Source organism: Staurois parvus, unplaced genomic scaffold, assembly GCF_062004578.1.
Source record: "Staurois parvus isolate SC_StPar_1 unplaced genomic scaffold, SC_StPar_1.0 ptg000615l, whole genome shotgun sequence".
Classification (NCBI taxonomy): Eukaryota; Metazoa; Chordata; class Amphibia; order Anura; family Ranidae; genus Staurois; species Staurois parvus.
This window is the reverse complement of record NW_028318411.1, coordinates 23,130-42,760: the sequence shown is the minus strand read 5'-3', so window position 1 is coordinate 42,760 and position 19,631 is coordinate 23,130. Positions and strand designations below refer to the sequence as shown.

At 48.4% G+C, this 19,631-nt stretch overlaps 1 protein-coding gene and 1 pseudogene across 1 annotated transcript; both read left to right on the top strand.

The window, feature by feature from the left end:
* The first annotated feature begins 6,885 nt into the window (after nt 1–6,885).
* Nucleotides 6,886–7,798, top strand: LOC149449505 (histone H4-like; annotated as a pseudogene).
* Nucleotides 7,799–16,852: 9,054 nt separating this feature from the next.
* LOC149449504 (histone H3) lies at nt 16,853–17,323 on the top strand. The gene has a single exon (XM_089693124.1). The coding sequence runs from the start codon at nt 16,853–16,855 to the stop codon at nt 17,261–17,263; it is 411 nt and encodes a 136-aa protein (XP_089549250.1). The 3' UTR covers nt 17,264–17,323.
* Nucleotides 17,324–19,631: the final 2,308 nt, after the last annotated feature.

Here is a 19,631-nt window from a genome sequence, read left to right as displayed (position 1 = left end):
AAACAGCAGGAGAAGGAGATGGCTGCGGCCCTTCCCTTTGCTGCTGGGAGCGGAAGAGCTCCTGTATGTGTCTCCCCTGCACACCCTGGCTCCGTGGGGAGCGCGATTGGGCACCGGATGAGGTCCGGTCATTCTTCCCCATATTGTGGCAGCTCTCTCTCACCCCGCTCTGTTGTGCGGCGATTCAGAGGGATCCGGCCGGCGGGAGCCCCCTCACTATGCGGCCATCTTCCAGCCGCGGCAGACCACGCCTGTATGCTCTTTTTAACTGCGGATGACAAATCTCATCCAACAGCACTGCACACACTTACTTATGTATATTCTGAGAGCAAGACCCTGTTGCTGTCATAATAAACAAATTGGTGCTGCTCCTGAAAAGCATTCCTGCAAATAAATTGCACTAGGTAACAATTAAACTGTAACAATAAAACCATAACAGTAAAACAATAAATTGACAACAATAAACAACTATTTTTTTTTTTTTTTTTAAGGGGTTTTGTTTACTTTTTATTTTTTTTAACTCTTTTAAACTTGGTTTTTTTTTTATTTTAACTAGATGATAGGGTCTTTCAAAATGTTATAGCCAGTTTCCTCACTACCTAACATCTTTTGAGACTCTGTGCATATATGTGCCCTACACTTTGCCATGCTGCACCCTATACTAATAGTACACTAGTGTATGGTAGCGACAGAAGCAGTCCATGAGGTAGAGACCAGGTTGGCCAGGAAAGGAGGGACAAAAAAAGTGGGTGTCACAACTAATTCTACGTCTACTACAAACATGACATCTTTTTTGGGGTGCCTTTTTGGGTTGGGATACCAGCAATGGCATTGAGAAAATGTCTCTCATGCAGCCGGCTCACTGTGTTAGGAGTATGGGCCACAGCACCTTCTGGATACAAAAGGGCCATGATGATCTCTTCCTGGAATTTTAGGACGGATCAACTTTGACCAGTTGCTTTGTAAAGCACAAAAGCGTTATATAGGGCCAATTGAAATAAATAAACAGTTTCCTGAAAAGCCAGACACTGGTACAAAAAAGTGTCTTAGTACGGCTTTATCATCTGGTCGTTGAAGTCCACTCCTCCCATGTTAAGGTTATAGAGACTGTCGCAAAAGCGCGCCTCAGAGATGGACGCGGTTTTGGTTTCAACCTCCATCTTGGTGAAGGGACTAACCTTCCTGAAATATTTTTTCCTGCATTCTCCCCACTTTCCTCTCTGTTCAGCCACAGCAACATCTGGTTGTGGGTCACTGGCAGGCTAGAGCAGCAAGGGGCCCAGAGCTACAAAAGTCCCCCAGAGAGACAGAGCCTCTCTGCCCAAGAACCTGTGTAATCTCTCACCTCGTAACAGAGATAAGGCAGCTTTCCCAGGAATTGAAAGAATTGTAACCTCATAAAACCTAGCTCAGCGTAGGTGGCAGGATCAGATAACTTCTGGTAAAATCAGTTTTTCCCCTATAATTAATATCTTGAAATCTGGAAGACTTACATAAAAACCGGGTACCTCGTCAGATGGCCAATGTGCCGAAGTACATTTTGATGGGTCACTCGTCCACCTCAGATCATCAGGGGAGCCAAAACATAGAACTTGTACACCGTGTAACGTACAATTTCATAATTCATATCTACATGATCCTTAGACTTATCTGCATAATAAAATACTCCCAGAGAGATTGTTGCTTGTGCAGCTGGGAAGTTATAGGCCAGAATATGAATTATGAAAGATGCTGGTTCTAATTTTAGGTTCCGTCTGCCAATCCCTCCCTAAACAGAGTATTGTTCATTTACTCAGAGCCACCCCCCTGCTGGGGGACTTGAAAAAACAGGCTAGCAGGCCTCAGTGTGTTAAGTTGAAGACATCTCCTATTTTTCCATCGTAACAGCAGGAGATCAAAGCACCATTCTGTTCTAAAAAACCTGGATCTTCTTACATCAAAGGCTTAAATGGCAAGTAACTGAACCCTTTAACTTCTCCCTGTTATCTCTTTGCTGTGCTGCGCTGTTTTCTATGTATATATAAATATATCTTAGTTACATCTTCTTTGAAAATATTTTTATTGCACCTGTTTGACCCTTTTAGTAATAAATCTTTCTTCTGAAAGTGTTGACCTGTTCCTATAGCTCTTAATCGCAATTCACGAATCCCTGCCTTTGAAGAGACGCTACTGTTTGTTTTAACCTCTGTATAACCGGCCTGCAGACTGTTTTATACAGACAATTATTTCAATCATTATAGTGTTATAGCTGAACCCTGAGTTTCCTCTTTCTCTGATAAAAAAGGAGGTGGTGGCAGTGTGAAGAAGGGTTAGTTGCGTAATTAACCTGACCCAGTAACAAGCGCATTCAGGCTGCCGGTACATAGATTGTTGTCCATTAGCTGGAAAATAGTTGTGCAGGGTACAGCTGGGTGTGGCATTGTTACGCACGTCACATCACGGTTTTAGATTGGCCAGTCCTTCGGTCACGAGTTTGGTGAGAAGGTCTGGAGTCTGACGCTGCGATCGTGACGTATTGGTGGTCATGGTCGTGGGATTGTCGCATGTTGAGGGTGGCGATCGTTCGATCCGTGACAGGGACTTCTCAACAACACTAGCTGTTATGGAAATTTGGATGGTCCTGTCTGCGTGAATGGAAGACAGGACGAAAATATCCCGTTTGTCCTTCCACTTTACTACAAGTAATTCATCATTTCTCAAGCAGGCTTTTTCCCCTTTCTAAGAAGGGTATCTACAAGCCGTTGGGGGAAGCCCTGGCAATTAGATTGCACGGTGCCACAGGTGCCAATTTCAAGATTGTATAAATGGCTAAATAGTGGCAAGCTTGCATAAAATTTGTCCACATATAAGTGGTACCCTATATGGAGAAATGGTGACACCGTGCCCCCAAGTATCTAATCTTACCACTGCTCCCCATGTGACTATCTTTTCCCTCATAAATCCAAAAATTACATGTATAGCCTGTATATCTTTTATATTTATTTATATATTTTTACCCTATATCTGGCACGCTTGCTGGGGAGAAATTGTTTGAATGGAAGGCGGACACAAGAATTAACAAGGAAGTCATCAACGCATATATTTTGCTGGAGAGTATAGTCATCTGCAAATGTGTGGTTAAAATGATTATGAAGGGCCAAATTTTGTAGAGCCGGTCAAATTCAGGGTCACCCCAAGGACAACAGAGTGTATTGTTGTTGAAATGCATAAATCGCATTATATTCTCATATCTATGACTGACCATTGCAAAAGAGAACCCGGGCATATGAGGAATCGGGTCTGTGGACCAATACAGCCGCAATTCATTGTTTTTAGTAATGCCCATGATGAGGGTTAAGCCCCCCCCCAAAAAAAAAATTAAATTTGGAATCCGTAATGGGTTTCCATGCAAATATCCTGGCAAGGTTTGATTATGGGTTGGCGGCGATAAATTATTGTTCATATAAATTACTTTAATCCACAATCAATGCACACAGATCTTCCATAAAAAAAAGCAAGGGGATTAGTTAAATTTGCTGTTTCCACCTGAATTCCAGGTTGGGAAATGAATGGGGAACGTATGGGTGTCGCAGAATTTGTGCGCTGCCAATCAGGATCTGGAAGGACACAAGCGGCTCTAAGGGTCTGTGTGCAAATTCTTGGTGGATGCAGGACACTACTTGTGCTCGCCACTGCACTTATGGGACTCGCCACTTCACCAAGTGATACTGCAGTGCTGGTATGTGAAAGACCAGGATGTACTAGGCCGCTAGTGTTTGCCAGTTCACCAAATGCTAGAGAGGCACTAGTACTGGCAGTCTGCTGCATATGAGAGTCATCATGCGATTGTACCACCTCAGCAACCTTGGAATGGGGTCAGGTATGCCTGACCTTAAAAGGGACCTCTACTCCATCGCCTGAGCTATCTGTCAGGGTGCCGCTTCTGTCTACAGATGTGTATTCTAAGGCAGAATCGGTCAGTGAGGTTTCCCTTTTGCTCTCATCTGACATGCTCAGAATTCTGTAGGTCTTTTCAGTAAAGTACCATTTGTTGGACATGTTGACCACTAAATTTATGGGTACCAAGTGTGACTCATGGGAAAAAGAGCATCTGGCTGTCAGGAACTGCTTGAACCGCTACAAAAAAATACCTGCATGTGCTAACAGAGATCAGGTCTGATTCTGCTAACACTGCAGTTTTCTGTGCAATGCATAAGTGACAGTGATTTACTTACACTGCACTTGCTGGGGGAGAAGTGGGGTAGGAGTAGGGGCTAAACGCAGGTGCTGGAAGGTGGTGGGGCTGATCCTGCTAACGCTGTATTTTTGGGGACACTATACTATTGTGAACGCAGGTATAGTTCTAATGTGATCAAATATATTTATCCATTCAGACACTATTGTCCCGCCTTCTCTGCAGTTATGAAAGGGTTACAGAGGGTTACAGGCAGTATAACCTTTGATGTGCACACAGTAACGAGTCGATGATTGATAACCGATGATCTTTTACTGATAACATGTGAACATAGTACATTAAGGGTTAAATGTGATGACTGATGTAGTGGTGGGCAATCTGACGCTATCTGGGAGGGACGCTAATGCTAGCTGAAGATGTCAGAGACATTAATACAGCGATCAGTAAAACAATCTGTACACTGTACTAAAGACACTGGTGACAGAGGTGTGAAGGGGTTAACAGGGGGGAGATCAGGGGGTTAAATGTGACCTAGTTGTGCTTTTACTGTAAAAGTGTAATGCTTTTGACCCACGTGGATCTGCTTTCTTCTCTCTCTTGAACAGAATGTGCCCAGGGAGAGAAGATTGCATCATTTCCTGTACCTGTGTAAGTGTACTCACAAGTACAGGAAGATCACTGCTAGGGCAGGGATCAATCAGCAAATCCAGGCCAGATATCACTGGCCTAAATCTGCTGAGTGATTGGTGGGGCACGGAACCGTGACACCCCTGGATCGGCAGGTGCGCGCCCATGGCCTGCGAACAATGCAGGAGCACAAGTCATGTATATATGCATGTGATTTTGTGCAGGGAGCCCTCAGGGAGTAATTCTGCTATAGGATGGAGCTATGTGTCTTCCCCCATGTCATTTATCCTCAAGTTATGTTGTTGCAAAATCTAAAATAACTGACTTTTTTTAAAAATGTGTTATTATAATTTAAATGTTAAAATGTTATAATTATTTTATGATAATATATTATACACTTTAATTATGATGACAATTATAAATTAATAATAGAAAATGCTTTCAGTGTGAGACTCTGAGAAATGACATCTTATTCCAGGGACTGATCTTATCCGCCTTCCTTTAGTTGTGATGAGTTTCTCCTGAAGATCAGAGATCGTTCAATATATACCGAACAACGATCCTCCCAACTGAAAGGGAAACAGATCTCATCGCCTCCTTCACACAGAAAAAAAGATGTTTTACTATCTGAAGGAAACGTCTATAACTGTCATTGGCTCAACTTTCTAATTGCTTCATTCAAATCTCCCGCCGGAATTCTATGTGACGTCACAGACAATCCGCCCTCTTACCGCCAAATCCGATACGGAGAACCGACCGCATCCATTTACCGTTTTATCTGGGAAGATCGATCAACCCTTCCATTCATTCCAGGCTCTGCGATCAGCCAAACATCATTATAAGGACATTGCAAATATTCATATAAAGAACGTTTATTAAGATTTATGTTTTCCCTCCAATCCCTCAGAATACAAAACCCGACAAGATCTAGTTATTAGTCTGTTGATTTAGTTGTAGAGAAGAGATCAATGAAAAGTCTACAGAACAAGAAAACACTTCCTGCACTAGAAACATCGACACCGAGATCTCCGGATACATTTCTATGGACTTCTCGTAAGACAAACATTACTGGCTGATGAAGGAACCGCCCACATCTGTGATTGGCTCAGATTTCAAATCGCTGTCATCACATTCTGCCCGCCGGGATTGTGTAGATCGTTCCAGACAAATATTCCGCCCGATTATACCGCCAAATCCGACCTGAGAATTGATCAGATGAGACATTTATCCGAGAAGTATTATCATCGCTTTCATCCCAAGTAGATGTATTGATGAGTCTGGAGATGGATTTCCATATTTACCGAATCATGTAACACATTGTGAATACAAGTATTGTAGATTTCATGATCAGATCTGTATACGATCATGTCACTGACCGATATTTATGTGTCCCTCCTTCAGACATGTAGCAGTTACAGATCCCCCTCCCCCCATATCACATCCAGAATATTCATAAAAACAAATGTGAAATGACTGGTAGAAATAAGGAGACTGCCAGAGAAATACGGACAATGTATCCAGAGAGAACATATGACATGTCTGAGGAACCAAATCGGTTTCTTCCTCCAAATTAGTCACTAAAAATCATCCAAATGTTTACAAGGGTCTAAATCAATGAAATTCTCTGCAGAGGAATGAATGGCTGTGACCCCGCCCCTTTCCATCAGTCTCCCTTCAGGTCCGCTCGGAATTCTAAACAGGAACGTGGGGCATCGGTATAAATGTTTGTGTTGTTTATTTCAAAGTCATATTTATCAATATTAAATTGCTGTTAACAATAGTAACTGGTGATGATGGTTTGTGTTCTGAAATGTGAAAGATGAATGTTTCTGTGTAATCTCCGAGGAAGAAACAGAAAACCATTGAGAAGAATGAAGAGATTTCTCTCCTGGAGATGTCTATATATTTGAAAACCGCAGAATGTGTATAATGGTTAGAAATGAATCCAATTGTATTGTGTGTAAAGAATGGGTGTGACTCCGCCTCTTCCCAGGATGGTTCCCATCAGGTCCGCTCAGGCTCTATAAAAGGAAGGCGGGCCCAGCCCAGAGCTCAGTCGGTGTTTGCAGCAGAGAAAAATCGTTATGTCTGGTCGCGGTAAAGGAGGGAAGGGTCTGGGGAAAGGCAGCGCCAAGCGCCACAGGTAGGTGCTGCGGGACAACATCCAGGGCATCACCAAACCCGCCATCCGCCGTTTGGCCCGCAGAGGGGGAGTCAAGCGCATCTCCGGCCTCATCTATGAGGAAACCCGCGGAGTGCTGAAAGTCTTCCTGGAGAATGTCATCCGCGATGCCGTCACCTACACCGAGCACGCCAAGAGGAAGACCGTCACCGCCATGGATGTCGTCTATGCTCTCAAACGGCAGGGACGCACCCTCTACGGATTCGGAGGATAAATCTTCATAACCGCCCCCACACTCATCGTCACAAAGGCTCTTCTCAGGGCCGCCCACCTTCTCATACAAAGGGCTATCGATAGAAATCTCGAGATCATCAATCTGTGCTTCTGGCGGAGGATGGAAGCCGCTATCTGCATATTTAGAAACTTGCAAACATTTTGCTGATTTTTAGCTACAACGGAAACAGATTTGATTCTTCAGACATGTAATTTCCTCTATTCATTGAACATATGTATCTGAGAGGGTCAGGATTACTTATTTCTACCGGTCATTTCACAACAATCTGGATTTTTTAGTTAAGTCTCTAAAAGAATTGAAAGATTTTACATGATTCACTATACATTACTGACCGATGAATCTGCTTTGGAAGTATTGGTGTTTTGTTCTCCCGAGTCGGAGGTATAATAGGGCTGGATTTTGAACCTGAGCCAATCACAGTTGTGGGCGTTGTTTCCATCAGCCAATAATGCTTTTCTTACAAGTCGTTCAAAGAAATGTATCCGGAGATCCCTATTCATAGTGCTGGAAGTTCAACAAAATTAGTAAACGGAACTCCATCTTGTCGGGTTTTGAGTACAAATAAAACATTTCATATGAATATCTGCAATGCTCGGAATGATCGATCTTCCCAGATAAAACGGTAAATGGATGCAGATTGTCGGTAACGGTCCATAGAACTCCGGCGGGAAATTAAAATTTAGCCAATTGAAGCTATTACATTTTAATTGGGCCGATTTATTTCCCTCCCCCTTTACTTTGTCATCTAATTTACTGAATTATGGACAGAAATAGTCCTCTCTCAGAGATTGCAATTCTTACATTGATAAGACGTTTGAATATATAATTATAAACATTAGAGATGAGCGAATCGAAGTAGCCGAAGTGGAATTCGAGTCGAATATCGGAAAAATAGCCTACTTCGGACGCGCGAATCAAAATTTTTCCGAAAATGGCGGCGGACATGTGCGGCGACGGAGCGGGGATGTCTGGGAAGGCGTGCTGACCCATAATGCATTCCTCAATGACATGTGATCGCATCAGCCAATCAGCAGCCAGCCAGCCAGCACTGTGTAATGGTCGAGCTATAAATAGCGGCCATTTTGGAATTCTTCATTTGCCTGCAGTCATTGAACAGAGGCAGACCGCTCTGTATTAGGGACAGAGTTAGGGCCACAGAAACGATACTTGGGGACAGAGAAACGTTACTTAGGGACAGAGAACCATTACTCAGGGACACAGAATTGTTAATGAGGGCCACAGAATCGTTACTTAGGGACAAAGAAACGCTAGTTAGGGCCACAGAATTCTTACTCAGGGACAGACAGAATTGTTACTGAGTGCCAGAGAATTGTTACCTAGGGCCACAGAAACGTTATTAGGGCCACAGAATTGTTACTCAGGGACAGACAGAATTGTTACTGAGTGCCAGAGAATTGTTACTTAGGGCCACAGAAACTTTAGTTAGGGCCACAGAATTGCTACTCAGGGACAGACACAGAATTGTTCCTGAGGGCAATAGAACTGTTACTTAGGGCCACAGAAACTATAGTTAGGGCCACAGAATTGTTACTCAGGGACAGACACAGAATTGTTACTGAGGGCCACAGAACTGTTACTTAGGGCCACAGAATTGTTACTCGCACAGACACAGAATTGTTACTCAGGGACACAGAATTGTTACTGAGGGCCACAGAACTGTTACTTAGGGCCACAGAATTGTTACTCGCACAGACACAGAATTGTTACACAGGGACACAGAATTGTTACTGAGGGCCACAGAACCGTTACTTGGGGCCACAGAATTGTTACTCAGGGACACAGAATTGTTACTGAGGGCCACAGAACTGTTACTTAGGGCCACAGAATTGTTACTCGCACAGACACAGAATTGTTACTCAGGGACACAGAACTGTTACTGAGGGCCACAGAACTGTTACTTAGGGCCACAGAATTGTTACTCGCACAGACACAGAATTGTTACACAGGGACACAGAACCGTTACTTAGGGCCACATAATTGTTACTCAGGGACACAGAATTGTTACTGAGGGCAACAGAACTGTTACTTAGGGCCACAGAATTGTTACTCGCACAGACACATAATTGTTACTCAGGGACACAGAACTGTTACTGGGGGCCACAGAACTGTTACTTAGGGCCACAGAACTGTTACTTAGGGCCACAGAATTGTTACTCGCACAGACACAGAATTGTTACTCAGGGACACAGAATTGTTACTGAGGGCCACAGAACCGTTACTTGGGGCCACAGAATTGTTACTCGCACAGACACAGAATTGTTACACAGGGACACAGAATTGTTACTGAGGGCCACAGAACCGTTACTTAGGGCCACAGAATTGTTACTCAGGGACACAGAACTGTTACTGGGGGCCACAGAACTGTTACTTAGGGCCACATAATTGTTACTCGCACAGACACAGAATTGTTACTCAGGGACACAGAATTGTTACTGAGGGCCACAGAACCGTTACTTAGGGCCACAGAATTGTTAATCAGGGACAGACACAGAATTGTTACTCAGGGACACAGAATCGTTGAATTAAAGAGTATGTCAGACAACATGCAGAGGAGTGGCAGAGGAGGCAATGTTTTAGGAGCGAGCAGACGTGGCAGCAGAGGAAGGGGTCGAGGCAGCACTATTCGCAGCCAGAGGCCAGTGCTCCCAGTGTCATCCAGCGGTCGTGTCTCCACCGACAACCCTGCCGTCATCGATTGGTTGGCTCAGTCGTCTTCCTCTTCCCAGGTCACCTCTGACACCTACAGCCAACGGTCGGTGGGTACGTCAGACACAACCGTTAGTTGGCATGGCCCGGGACCAAGCCCACTGAAATCACGTGTCCTCTACCTGCCCCTGTCCTTTGGTGTTCCCTCACCAAGCGAAGTATCGCATGCTGTGGGCTCAGCCCCACTGTACAGTGAGGAAGAGCTAACAGAGGGCGGTCAGGAACGGGGGGAGACATCCGCCTTTTCAGCAGCCAGGCGAAGAAGTAGTGGCGAGGAGAGTGGCCCGGTAGCCCGTCTAGAGACAGGTCTGTCTCCTGACCCAGACGCAGCCGAGGGGGCTAGTAGTGAGGCGGAGACCCTACTTGATGATGAGGAGGTTGATCGCACTTGGCAGCCTTGTCGTCATCAGGCAATTTCTTCCGCATCATCAGGAGAAGAGGGTGGCAGCTTGGCAGTGAGCGAAACAGTCGGTGGGTTGCCCAGGAGACAGCAGCAGGGTCGCAGCAGTGTCAGTGGAGCCAAACGGCCACGGAGTGGAGCACCAGCTCCACTGCAGCCTACCACCACGGCCAGTAGTGGTGCCGGTGTGCACGGAGGAAGCAGCAGTCAGCCAGTGAGGAGTATCGGGTGCAAAGTCTCCTACTCGGCGGTGTGGCAATTTTTCGTCAAGCCGCCCGAGGAAGTAAACGTAGCCGTATGTCGACTATGTGGCCAGAAAGTCAAGCGTGGCCAGGGGGCCCATGTTGGGACTACAGCGTTGCGGCAGCATATGCAGCGTCGCCATTTGGTGGCCTGGGAAAACCGTGATAAAGATACGGCGGTTCTGCCCGCCCCAGCCCCCGCTCCATCACCCGCTCCGTTACTTGCTCCGTCACCCGACGTCAATCGCCCTCCATCAGCCAGTCAAGGCTCCAACACCTCTGCTGAGGGGAGTTGTCGCTCGTTGGCATCTTCCGCTCGTTCAGATGCTCCTTCTCCTGCTACTCCTCTTCACGGATTCCGTCAGCAGTCTTTCTTGGAATCCGTTTCCAAGAGACAACAGTTTGCGAGCACGCACCCGACGGTGCAAAAGCTGAACGTCCTCCTGTCCAAGTTGCTGGTGCTGCAGTCCCTCCCTTTCCAAGTGGTGGACTCAGCACCTTTCCGAGAAATGATGGCTTGTGCCGCGCCGCGGTGGAGAGTGCCAAGCCGTCATTTCTTCGCCAAAAAGGCAGTGCCAGCCCTGCATTCACATGTAGAAGACATGGTGGGCCAGTCTTTGAGCATGTCGGTCTCTGCCAAAGTGCACGGCAGCGCCGACGTGTGGAGCTGTAACTACGGTCAGGGACAGTACATGTCATTTACGGCCCACTGGGTGAACGTGGTGCCGTCACAGCCGCACCAGCAACTTGGACAGGTCACGCCGCTTTTGCCTCCACGTTTGCACGTCCTTGGTCCACAAAAGATGTCCGCCTCTACCACCTCTTCTTCCGCCGTGTCCTCAGCCGCCACCCACGTGCCAAGTCCCATTACCCGACCGGCATATCACATGTGCAGGGCGCAACGGTGTCACGCTGTTCTGCACCTGGTATGCCTTGGCGAACGTAGTCACACAGGGGAGGAACTTCTGAGTGTAATGAACAGAGAAATCGACAGATGGCTGTCTCCGCGCAAACTGAAAATCGGAACCATGTTGACCGACAACGGAAAGAACATGGTGTCTGCTCTGCGTCAAGGAAGGTTGTGCCATGCGCCATGCATGGCTCACGTGTTCAATCTGGTTGTCAAGCGGTTCCTAAAATCCACCATCCCACTGCAAGACATCCTTAAAATGTCACGTAAACTTTGCATGCATTTCAGCCATTCCTACACCGCAAAGCACACCCTCCTTGAGCTGCAGCGGCAGAACGGAATTCCACATCATCGCCTGATCTGCGACGTTGCAACAAGGTGGAATTCAACCCTACACATGTTAGACCGCCTTTACGAGCAGCGAAAGGCCATCACCGATTTCCTGATGTTACAAGCGGATAAAGGTACTCCCCTGTGTAACTTCGATGTCAGCCATTGGCAGCTCATGCGTGACACCTGCCGCTTGCTCAGGCCCTTTGAGGAGGCCACGCTATTCGTGAGTCGGCAGGACTATGGGATGAACGACGTCATTCCTCTGTTGCACGTCCTTGAACAAATGCTGTTAACAATGGCTGGTCAGGGTGCGGTAGACGTGGCGCACAGATCTCAACGCCACATGACCCCTGTGGGGGCAGGACATAAAGAAGAGGAGGAGGTAGAGGAGGACATTGGTGCTCAGGAATTATTGAGTGAAATGGGTGGTTTTTCCACTCAGCGGACAGGAGTGGAGGAGCAGGAGCATCTGGTAGAGGAGGAGGAGACAGAGGACCCAGACGCACCGTGGCAGTATGCTGTGGAGATGGAGTCAGGGAGTCCCTCGCATTCCTTGGCACAAATGGCCCATAGCATGCTCGGTTGCTTGCGTAGCGACAGCCGAATAAGAACCATCAGACAGAGGGATGATTTTTGGCTGTCCACCTTGTTGGACCCTCGCTACCGTTCAAAAATGGTGGCCTTTTTCACACCTGCTGAAAGGGAGGCCAAAATAACGTACTATAAAAACCACCTATGTAGTCAGTTGGTCTCTGCCTTTGTGCGCCAACGTCCATCCTCAGACACTGTGGGCCCTGTGCACTCGCGTTCCGCTGCCATGGCAGCAAAGGAGGGGTGGGGTGGTAGGAGCAGTGGCAGCTCCACCAGCAGCGGCTGACTCAGTCTGCAGTCGATGATGAGTAGCTTTCTTCACCAGCGCAGTGAGGAAACTACTAACCAGCTGCAGCAGCAGCAGCATCAGGTGGACCTGGAGCAGGACCTCAAACAACAGGCTTGGGCCTACTTGGACAGCACCCTGCCAACCGAGGTAGACAATCCCCTTGACTACTGGGCAACAAAACTTGACCTTTGGCCCCAACTAGCTGAATTTGCCCTTGAAAGGCTGTCATGCCCGGCCAGTAGCGTGGCATCGGAGCGCGTGTTTAGTGCGGCAGGAGGTATTGTAACTCCGCGGAGGACACGACTGTCCACCCAAAGTGTGGAGAGACTCACGTTTGTGAAAATGAATCAGGCGTGGATTAGTCTGGATTTCAAACCACCAGTTCCTGACACAACTGACTAAATCCGCCATGAATCATGCCTCAAACATGTGCCACTTTGAGGTCTCCTCACACACTGCTGGTGTGTTGAATTTTTTGACATAGGGTGCTGGCAGATTATGGGCCTCCTATAGCTGCTGCCAGGCCCCTAATCTGCCATGGGCCCCTATATACCGCCTCCTCATGCTGCTGCCAAGTCCAGAGTCTCTCATGGGTCCCTGTACGGCCTCCCATTGCTGCTGTCTCCATCGCCACACTCTGCCATGTGCCACTTTCAGGTCTCCTCACACACTGCTGGTGTGTTGAATTTTTTGACATAGGGTGCTGGCAGATTACGGGCCTCCTATAGCTGCTGCCAGGCCCCTAATCTGCCATGGGCCCCTATATACCGCCTCCTCATGCTGCTGCCAAGTCCAGAGTCTCTCAGGGGTCCCTGTACGGCCTCCCATTGCTGCTGTCTCCATCGCCACACTCTGCCATGTGCCACTTTCAGGTCTCCTCACACACTGCTGGTGTGTTGAATTTTTTGACATAGGGTGCTGGCAGATTACGGGCCTCCCATAGCTGCTGCCAGGCCCCTAATCTGCCATGGGCCCCTATATACCACCTCCTCATGCTGCTGCCAAGTCCAGAGTATCTCATGGGTCCCTGTACGGCCTCCCATTGCTGCTGTCTCCATCGCCACACTCTGCCATGTGCCACTTTCAGGTCTCCTCACACTGCTGGTGTGTTGAATTTTTTGACATAGGGTGCTGGCAGATTACGGGCCTCCTATAGCTGCTGCCAGGCCCCTAATCTGCCACAGGCCCCTATATACCGCCTCCTCATGCTGCTGCCAGGTCCAGAGTCTCTCATGGGTCCCTGTAAGGCCTCCCATTGCTGCTGTCTCCATCGCCACACTCTGCCATGTGCCACATTCAGGTCTCTTCACACTGCTTGTGTTTTCAATTTTTTGACATAGGGTGCTGGCAGATTACGGGCCTCCCATAGCTGCTGCCAGGCCCCTAATCTGCCATGGGCCCCTATATACCGCCTCCTCATGCTGCTGCCAAGTCCAGAGTCTCTCATGGGTCCCTGTACGGCCTCCCATTGCTGCTGCCAGGAGGCAGCAGGGTCGCAGCAGTGTCAGTGGAGGCAAACGGCCACGGAGTAGAGCACCAGCTCCACTGCAGCCTACCACCACGGCCAGTAGTGGTGCCGGTGTGCACGGAGGAAGTAGCAGTCAGCCAGTGAGGAGTAGCGGAGGCAAAGTTTCCTACTCTGCGGTGTGGCAATTTTTCGTCAAGCCGCCCGAGGAAGTAAACGTAGCCGTATGTCGACTATGTGGCCAGAAAGTCAAGCGTGGCCAGGGGGCCCATGTTGGGACTACAGCGTTGCGTCAGCATATGCAGCGTCGCCATTCGGTGGCCTGGGAAAATCGTGATAAAGATACGGCGGTTCTGCCTGCCCCAGCCCAGGGTTCCATTTTGTCAGAGGGTGCTGGCAGATTACAGGCCTCCCATAGGTGCCGCCAGGCCCCAAATCGCCCATGGGCCCCCGTACCGCCTGGTCACGCTGCTGCTGAGCCCACAGTGTGAACTGGGTCCCTGTACGGCCTCCCATTGCTTCCACTCTGCCATGTGCCACTTTGAAATCTCACACTCCTGCGGTTGTCCATTTTGTCATAGGTTGCTGGCAGATTACAGGCCTTCCATAGGTGCCACCAGGCCCCAAATCGGCCATGGGCCCCCGTACCGCCTGGTCACTCTGCTGCTGAGCCCACAGTGTGACCTGGGTCCCTGTACCGCCTCCCATTGCTCCCACTCTGCCATGTGCCACTTTGAGGTCTCCTCACACTGCTGGTGTGTTCAATTTTTTGACATAGGGTGCTGGCAGATTACGGGCCTCCCATTGCTGCTGCCAGGCACGTAATCTGCCATGGGCCCCCGTACCGACTCCTCATGCTGTGACGTTGCAACAAGGTGGAATTCAACACTACATATGTTAGACCGCCTTTACGAACAGCGAAAGGCCATCACAGATTTCCTGATGTTAAAAGCGGATAAAGGTACTCCCTGTGTAACTTAGATGTCAGCCATTGTCAGCTCATGCGTGACACCTGCGCTTGCTCAGGCCCTTTGAGGAGGCCACGCTATTCGTGAGTCGGCAGGACTATGGGATGAACGAGGTCAAATCGGCCATGGGCCCCCGTACCGCCTGTTCACGCTGATGCTGGTCCCACAGTGTGACCTGGGTCCCTGTACCGCCTCCCATTGCTCCCACTCTGCCATGTGCCACTTTGAGGTCTCCTCACACTCCTGCGGTTTTCCATTTTGTCATAGGTTGCTGGCAGGTTACAGGCCTCCCATAGGTGCTGCCAGGCCCCAAATCTGCCATGGGCCCCCGTACCGCCTGGTCACGCTGCTGCTGGGCCCACAGTGTGACCTGGGTCCCTGAACCGCCTCCCATTGCTCCCACTTTGCCATGTGCCACTTTCAGGTCTCCTCACACTCCTGCTGGTTTCCATTTTGTCATAGGTTGCTGTATGGCCTCCCATTGCTGCTGCCTCCAGCGCCACACTGTGGCTCCAAACACTGGTTTTGGCCCCGTGACTGGCCAAATGAGTGAAGTGTGCAGTGATTCTAAGATCGACGGCACTCATCTGCATGTCATACTGAGTGACAGTATTATTTCTCTTCCCCAGCAGACTCCAAGGGCATTTAAATTAAAGGTACTGTGTTCTGCACTAATATTAAGTCTCTCTGAAGCCTAGAAACACCCTTTTTTAAGTTAAATTCACAGCGAATTTATTCGACTCAAATCGAATATTGTCCACGAATTCGCCGAATCAGTCAAATCGAATTTTTCATTTCTTCGCTCATCTCTAATAAACATCTTTCTTATCAATGTTTTCCCATCTGGCAGTAAGGAGCTCCCAGAGAGATCGGGATATTCTGCTAACAGAGATAACGCAGATCTTGGCGGGAATTTAAAAAAAAAAACATTCTGAAAATAGACACATAAAATGTTTGTTACAAATAAACTCGTAAATGTAAAATGAATGGGCTGAATTGCTGCAGACTAGATGTCCGCCTCCTCACATCCTCAGCGATAGATTGTCATTGTGCCATCAAAGTCCACACTGTCCTCGCCGGGATCTGATTGTCCTTGGAAGTGGGATTCGGAGAGAAAAGCCAGAAATCACATTGTATCTCCTCCCAGATCCGCACACAAGTCATGTCTCTTGTCATCTCGCTCTTCTATAGACAATACATTGCAGCCCTTCTGACTGTCCCTGTTAGTCCACAATTGTGCTGGATGGACCGAGATGGGCGACAAACGTTCTGCTTCTTAGTCCCGAACAGAGGAATCATCGGATCCGTGAGATCGGAGGAGGATCTTCTGTCATCCCATTCACTGTATTATGGAGGAATCCAGTCCGATGTCAATGGATGTAATTGTTACATTGTACAGGGAGTCTCTGATCTCTGATTATTAGCAGATCTCTGATTAATCTTCTCTTCTTTGGTAGTAAGGAGAGCTCCGAGCATTGTATGATGTGGAGGACCTCCCCTCCCCCACCCCTGACACAGCGGGCTTCTCTACCTACACAGATAACGTGCAGATCCTGGAGGGTATTTTGAAAATCCCGCTCTTTTTATGTAACCCAATCATTATAAGGGGCGTGGCGTAGTTCTCCAATCAGAGGGAAGAGATGTGTATAAATCGCTGAGCAGAGAGAAGGCGCATTTTATTCGCAGTTCCCGGCAAGAGAGGAGTAGAGATGGCTCGTACCAAGCAAACCGCCCGTAAGTCCACCGGAGGGAAAGCTCCCCGCAAGCAGCTGGCCACCAAAGCCGCCCGCAAGAGCGCCCCGGCCACCGGCGGAGTGAAGAAGCCTCACCGCTACAGGCCCGGCACCGTGGCTCTCCGAGAGATCCGCCGCTACCAGAAATCCACCGAGCTGCTCATCCGCAAGCTGCCCTTCCAGCGCCTCGTCCGAGAGATCGCCCAGGACTTCAAGACCGACCTGCGCTTCCAGAGCTCCGCCGTCATGGCTCTGCAGGAGGCCGCAGAGGCTTATCTCGTCGGACTCTTCGAGGACACCAACCTCTGCGCCATCCACGCCAAGAGGGTCACCATCATGCCCAAAGACATCCAGCTGGCACGCCGCATCCGCGGAGAGAGGGCCTAGACCCCCCGCAACAGACATTCCACACAACCCGCCAACCAACGGCTCTTCTCAGAGCCACAACCTCCCCCCACACAGAGCTCTGTACCGGGACTTCTCCGCCTTTCCCCCTCACGGCGCCTTTTACAATTCAGCGCAATCTGGAGGCGCCCATTACAACATGTAAGGAACTAAACCGGTTTACACAACGCAGCGCCGTCTGTACATTGGGGGCGCCCGATGGGGGAGGGGACTTGGGACTTTCTTTTTATTCTTCCAAAGCAAATAGTTTATTTTCTCCCTCAGTTGCCGGGTTTCGGTCTCGGCTAATGTGACCTCACTGCTGACAGGGGCAGGCAAGGATGCTGTGCAGGGGCCCCATGTCCTTATCAATGACGTCATGGGTGGTTCTGTTACCAGCAGCTAGTAGGTTGGGATAAATGCTGCTGTCTCATCTACACCTGAAGCTGTCTCCCTGCAATGCTTCGACGTTCTGCAAATCTCAGGATAATTAGTCTGTTTGTGGTGGTTGATTCTCACCTCCTTGGGCCTTTCTGTGATCAGAGAATCAATCATGGTTTATGGCTTTGTCCTGTCTGGTTTAGATAAAACTCCCCCCCCCCCCCAAATGTGATCCTTAATTCCTAATCAGGGTGGAGAAGAGTTGCACATTTGATCATCTCCCTATAAATGTAGACCAGTTTATGGGGGACGTCACAGATGGCTCTGTCCTGTGAGGGCATTTTCTCTGGAGTGTGAAGTAGTTGAACACAGCAGGATAACTCAAGCAGCAGGAAGAACTCTACTGCACGCTGGATGGAGTGCGGGCAAACACCCTGAGAATCGTTTACAAGTCTGATTCCCACTCCATGTACCTTTTTAATATGCCACCTCTACTCATATTACTATCATTTGCTCTCAAAATCTCCTTTCTTTATCCCTCTCCTCCACCTTAATTTATACATCACACCCTCCTACCATCTCCCTACTACTGCTCTCATCTCCTGCTTTACTTTACTCACCAGCTGACCCAACACCAGGATAGGAAGGCATGTGCACTCATACATCCTGCTCCCATGATACTTTCTTCACCATGCTTCTCCTAGCCTCTGGGGATATCTCCCCAAACCCTAGTCCTCCAGTATCTCACCCCCAACACCAGGCACCCTCCTTCCTCCAGGAATAGCTGTGATCCACTCAATTTAATCTCAATCTCCATTCTCCTAAAAACCACCCTCCCTTTTCCATGTGCACTCTGGAATGCCCTCTCTGTCTGTAATAAGCTCACTTCTGTCCATGACCTTTGTGTCTCCCACTCCCTTAACCTACAAGCAATTACAGAAACTGACTTCAAGCAGCAAATTCTGTTTCTCCTGCAGCACTTTCCTATGGAGGCCTTCTCTGGTCTCACTCACCCAGACCCAGTGGTAGGAAAGGAGGTGGAGTTGGTTTGCTTCTATCCCCACTGAGCACCTTTTCAAGTCCTCCCTAACCCTCCCTCTCTATCCTTTTCTTTCCAGACTCTGCTTTCAGCTTTTTTTTCTCCCATTTCTCTGAGGATTGCAGTGGTCTATCAGCCTCCTGGACCGGTGTCACACTTTCTTGATGACTTCTCTGCCTGGATACCCTTTCTCCCCTCTGAAATACCCACTATCAACCTTGTAGATTTTAAAATCCCTATTAATGTGAACAACCCGGCTACATCCCAACTCTTCAACCTAACCTCATCTTTTACCTTAACACAATGGACACGGTCCTCCATTGACTCTCATGGGAATACATTAGACCTTGTGAGGTTGTAGGGAGTGCCAAGATTGGAGAAAACAAACACCCCTTTCCTCTCTCTGAAGATGACACTGAAGGTGATGAGATTGTGATCAAACACCTATCCCTCTGAACAGAAACAATTACCCACCAAAACCTTCACAACTGAAACCCTTCTCTTTTCCATTCTGCATCTGACCGTCTCTGAAAGAATCTCCCCCCCGTCCTGCCCTGATCTGGCCACTGCTGTCTACAACAGTTAGCTTTCATCTGCATTAAACTCACTTGCTCCCCTAACTACACGAAGTATCAGGCCCCGACCATTACAACCGTGGCAGACTGACGATGCCCCAAATCTTAAGCGATATAGTCGTGCACTGGAGTGATTGTGGCGTAAAACCAAATCTCAGCAAGCTTTCACTTGATATAAATCTGCTTTCCTAACATACAATTCCTCCTTCCATGCTGCCAATCAAGCCTACTTTGTCACTTTTATTAATACCTTGTCATCCAGTCCTCCTGGTCTCATCTCTTAACTCTCTACTTTCTCCACCCAGTACCTCACTCACTGCTTAAGAGATTGCAAATCATTTCAAAAACAAGATTGATGCAATTTGTAGTGGCATCT